This window comes from Dipodomys ordii, unplaced genomic scaffold (assembly GCF_000151885.1).
Source record: "Dipodomys ordii isolate 6190 unplaced genomic scaffold, Dord_2.0 Scaffold105, whole genome shotgun sequence".
NCBI classification, from domain to species: domain Eukaryota; kingdom Metazoa; phylum Chordata; class Mammalia; order Rodentia; family Heteromyidae; genus Dipodomys; species Dipodomys ordii.
In genome coordinates, this window is record NW_012267321.1 from 611,963 (window position 1) to 617,185 (window position 5,223).

General features: G+C 54.0%; 1 protein-coding gene across 1 annotated transcript in view; it reads right to left on the reverse strand.

Moving 5' to 3' along the window:
- The window catches only part of Bcat2 (branched chain amino-acid transaminase 2, mitochondrial), a 21,954-nt gene extending 19,626 nt beyond the window's left edge, over nt 1–2,328 (reverse strand). The window contains exon 1 of the mRNA XM_013027876.1: nt 2,196–2,328. Within this exon, the coding sequence (XP_012883330.1) occupies nt 2,196–2,261 (66 nt within the window). The 5' untranslated portion in view covers nt 2,262–2,328. The remainder of the gene's footprint in view (nt 1–2,195) is intronic.
- Nucleotides 2,329–5,223: the final 2,895 nt, after the last annotated feature.

A 5,223-nucleotide genomic window follows, 5' to 3' on the forward strand; every position in this document is an offset into this window, starting at 1 on the left:
ACCGACAAAAAAAAAAATCACATCCATAGGGAAAAAGAGAAGTTGTTGGGCACAGCATCCAGAGTCTAAGTCTCACATTGGCCACAGAGTCCTGATAACAATAGAAAAGGCACTTTCACCCTCCTGGGGGACATTTCTCTAAGACCTGGGGTCCCCTGTAGGCTCAAGAGAACAGCCATCTCACACTCCAATCTTCCTAAGGAGATGCCTGGCTGGCAGGTGGGTTATTAAGATGAAGGGTGAGGGGCTGGGAAAGTGGCTCATTGGTAGAGTTCCTGCCTTGTGTGCATGAAGCCCTGGGTTTGATTCCTCAGTACCACATAAGCAGAAAAAGGCGGAAATGGCGCTATGGCTCGAGTGGTAGAGTGCTAGCCTTCAGCAAAAGAAGCTCAGGGACAGTGCCTAGGCCCTGAGTTCAATCCCCAGGACTGGCAAAAAAAAAAAAAAGCTGGGGTGGGGGTGGGGGTGAAGGACTAAAGTTATTGAAATGATGTAGAGGAGGAGACTGAACAGGAGGGGGCGCTGTGACAAGTACAGCCCAGGATTGCTGTGCCTAACACAGTCCAAGAATGCCACCATCAAGCCAGGCACCAATGGCGCGTACATCTCTCATCCTAGCTACTCAGGAGGCTGAGATTTGAGGATGAGGTTTGGTTCAGAAGGAAGGCTGAGATTTGGTTCAAATCGAACCTGAACAGGAAAGTCCATGAGACTCTTAAATCTTCAATTAACCAGCAAAAAGCCAGAAGTGAGATTGGGGCTCAAATGGTAGAATGCCAGCCTGAGCACAAAAGCTCAGGATCGGTGTACAGGCCCTGAGTCCAAGCCCTAGGACTGACGATTAAAAAAGGAAGAAAAAAGAATGGCACTGTGGAAAACCACGAGTGTCTCTGTGGAAGTTACCTGTCCTCACATCACAGCTTAGGTAAGTCCCCAGCCCAGTCCAAATCGTGTCACAGCCAATTGTCCCAGTGACCTAGGAGTGACTCAGTCACACATACAATTGTCTCCTTTGTCTTGCAGAACTATGTCCATTACAAACCTATGGCAGTCCGAGACTTTGCACATTATTACTCCATATTGGTCCCTGCAATCAATCAGGACTGTTCACATAAAGCTAAGTCTTGTCTCACCGCAGCTCAAGACTGTCCCTGCCCTCCACTTTCTGTAATCTAGATCCCCGAGTTTCCTCTTTCAGATCCAATAACTAACCTCAGGTCCACCTAGCCAAGTCTGTGCAAGGCTACGTCCCTATCAAACCCAGGAGCCCAGTGCTGGGCCCACTCTAACTCAGGACTCCTTCCCAGACTATTGCAAGGGGGAAATGTCTTTCTCAGGACCACCCTCTACAAGCTCAGGTCTGTCACCACCAATTTCCCAGTGCCTCAGTTTCTACCTAGTCCAACACCCATCTCCCGCTCACATCGGGTAAAAAATAAGAGTCTGCTGTGCTATTCTTTGTCAGCCTTCGATAAGAAACTCAAATAAAACATTTTTTTAAAGTCAAGAACAAAGGGAACAGGAAACAGTTTGCTCAAGGTTATATGTGGCACCTGTCAAGACTGTAACCACCCAAAGATGTCTTTTTTCGCTTAGAAACTTTTTTTTTTCTTTTTCTGGAAAGACCCTGAGCTGCGGGATGCTGGGCTGTTGGAGCTCTTATCGGTAAGCACAGACCGTGCCGGCCTCGCTTGGAGATCCTCCCTCCCTAACAGAGAGAAGCTGCCTCCATTCCTCACCCAGACGCGCCCACTTGGGGAAGACTCCGGGTCTGTCTCGCTCTGGCTTTAGTTCCAGTGGGGCCTTGGGTCCAATTCCGACTGGCCTTCATCCCATTCCAACCCCGACACATCAGGGGTTCCCCCTTTCCCCAGCTCCTTCAGGGGGTGACTGGTCAGCAAGCGCCTAAACTTCAGCCTCCGCACCCCAACCCTCTCTCATAACAGCCTCCCTCGTGTTTCCCCCTTCTCCCCCTGCCCACCAGCTGCCTCCTGCACCCCGTTTGCGCCCACCCTCTCCCCGAGTTCCTGAAAGCCTGCTGGTGCTGCTTTCTTTCCAAGGCGCCCCGCACGGGAACCCCAGGACCGGGGAGGGAAGCCGCGCCAGGCCGGAAGGGCTCCGCGCCAGGGGTCCTCCCGGAAGTGCACCTCTCCCCGGGGTCCCCCCAGCCCTGCAGCGCGAGGCTGCGAACCCACCTGCCCCAGTGCGGCTGCGGCCATGATGGGTGCGCCGAGTAACAGTGCCGGCCGGGGGCGCGGCATGAGGGGGGAAAAAGAGGTTCCGGCCCCGCCCCGGCCCGGCCCCGCCCCACATCACAACACGCCCCCTGCGCCGCGTCAATCCCGCCGGTCGCCCTCTCACGCCCCTCCCTCCTTCCCCCCCCAGCAAAATGGCTGCTGTCCCCCCCACACCCAGGAATCCAATTCCAGCTGGCAACCCCCACCCCCGACGCCTCCCGCGGGAGTGTGGGGGGGTCTTGTGCAGAGCGCTTGCGCCTTAGAGGCCAGCCCTGAAATACAATCCTCCCTCCCTCCCTCCTCCCGCAGGATCCTTGCACAGGGTTTTTGTTTGCATTTGTGTGCCAATCCTTGATTTAAAATTTTATTTAAATTTTTTTTTATGAACTTAGGGCCTGGGCGCTGTCCCTGAGCTTTTTTCACTCAAAGCTGGTGCTCTACCACGTGAGCCAGAGCTCCACTTCAGGCTTTTTGGTGAGTCACTGGAGATTAGAGTCTCATGGCCTTTCCAGCTCAGGCTGGTTTTGAATCGTGATCCTCAGATCTCAGCCTCCTGAGTAGCCAAGATGACCGGTGTGAGCCATAGGTGCCCGACTTGCAGAAGGTTTTGTATAAATGCATTTTCCCCACCCCACGGGTCGAAGTCAGAGGAGATAGAGGCAAGGGTCAGTCCTCAGCCTTCCTCCCTCCACAAAAAAAGGCAATAAGGAAAAGCTCTATGGAGTCAGTGCTGCATAAACAAACAGAAGTGGTAGAAAAGCTTCCCAGGGGCCAGGTGAGTCAGAGTAAAGGAGGAGCTTCTCTGCAGCCAGGAGATAGTTGGATAATTGAGTTTGTTTTGTTTTTACTAACAAGAAGATCTCTGTAGATAGGTGTGCAGGTGCACACCTCACTCTGGAGGCTGGAGCAAAAGGATTGGAGGTTTCAGACCAGCGAGGAGTCTGCGCTACAAATTGACTAAAAAATAAAGGTACACAGTAGGTGTGGTGTGTTTTTTGTTGTTTTTTTAGAGCTAATCACACAAGGATTCACCATCTTGTTACATTCTCTTTAATCAGTAAAGCCCGAAGGTTTTTTTTTTGGGGGGGTGTCAATCGTGGGGCTCGAACTCTGTGCCTGGGAACTGTCCTGAGCTCTTCAGCTCAAGGCGAGCGCTCTACCACTTGAGCCACGGCACCACTCCCGGTTTTCAGGTGGTTCATAGGAGTCTCACGGACTTTCCTCCTGCCTGGGCTGGCTCTGAACCGCGATCCTCAGATCTCAGTCTCCTGAGTGGCTAGGATGACAGGTGTGAGCCACCGGTGCCCGGCTGGCGGATCATTCCTGTAGTACCAGCACTCAGGAGGCGAAAAGACTGCCGATTTGGAGGCCAGCCTGGACTCCAAACAAACAAATAAACAAACACACCAGCTACAGACCACCAGGAGTCCAGCTTCCTTCCCTTCTCCCCCGCCTCCTCCCGCTCCTCCCTCCAGCAGCGGTGGGGGCGGATCCCAGGGGCTCCGCCCCCGCCGGGGCCAATCAGCGGCTGCCGCACACACCCCCGCTGCGACCAATCAGCTGCGGGCCCCGCGGCCCCACCCCACCCCCTCTCGCTGCAGGCCTGCAGTGGAGCAGGAGCCGAGCCCCACTTGGGGAAATCCGGGGCCCCTGCCCGGGTGTTCCCCTCGCCTGAGCCCCACCCCTTCTCTCCTTCTCCCTTGGACTCAGATGACTCCACACCCCACGCTGCCCCGCTCTCCTGGGCACATGTTGTGCCAGTCCTATCTCCTCTGTGCCATTCTTGCTTCACTGGCAAGGAAAGCCAAACGCTCCCCCTCCCCAAGGACCATTATGTGCCATTAGCACTTCATTTACTCTCTCCTGTGGGCCTTTTAATTAGGGCCCAGGTGCTGCTCCATCGAAGGCAGGTGTTAGCAACCTGGGAACAGGTCGGAAGGCCTGCAGGCAGAGGGATGGAATTCTGGGGTGGCCAGGCTTGAATAAACAAGGAAATAAAAGACATCCAGACTACAAATTGATTTTGTTTGTTTTGTGGGCTGGTCCCAAGGCTTGAACTCTGGGCCTGAAAGCTCTGGCTACCGGTCTACCACTTGAGCCAAAGCTCCACCTCCAGGTGTGTGTCTAATTGGAGATAAGAGTCTGAAGGACTTCTGCCCAGGCTGCCTTCAAGTCACAATCCTCAGATCTCAGCTTCCTGAATAGCTAGGATGACAGGCGTGAGCCACCGACACCTGGCTTCTGTTTGCTTTTTAACAAGGTCTCATGGTATAGCCCAGGTTGACCTGTGATTCAAGGTTCTCTTGACTTGGCTTCTGCACTGTTGGGATTACAGTGTGACCTACATGCCTGACTTGCAAATTGCCTGCAGGGTGATCTGGTACAGAATTCATCTGTGGCGTTGGGGCTGGCTGTGGGAGGCAGGTGGTACAGGTTGGAGTTTGGGTTGGGATAGGTGAAGCAGGGAGAGGTCTAAGTAGGTGGCAATGTGGGAGATGAGGAAGGGAGGCTGGGGTCAGCCACAGGGGTTCTGTGGCTGGCTTTCCACCCATACCCCAGCTCTGCCCCACCAGTCACCAGGAGCTCCACGCCTGTGCAGAAGCTGGCTTCAGAGGCCAGAAACACAGCTGCAGCCCCCACCTCAGCAGGCTGGCCCATGCGGCCCAGGGGCTGGAGAGAGAAGGGAAGAAATAGTCATGAGAATTACCCCAAAGCTGGGTATTGTCTCACAGGCCTGTCATACTGGCTACTGACCAAGGAGAGGCAGGACAATCTAGAGTTTACAGATCAGCTAGGACACAGTTACATTGTATCTTAAGGCCAAAATATAATACAAACAAAAGGGCTGGTGTGTGGTGGCTCTTGTTTTTTGGGGGGGCCCAGTTGTGGGCCTGAACTCTGGGCCTGGGCACTGTCCCTCAGCTCTTCAGCTCAAGGCTAGAGCTCTACCACTTGAGCCACAGCGCCACTTCCAGCTTTTTTCTTT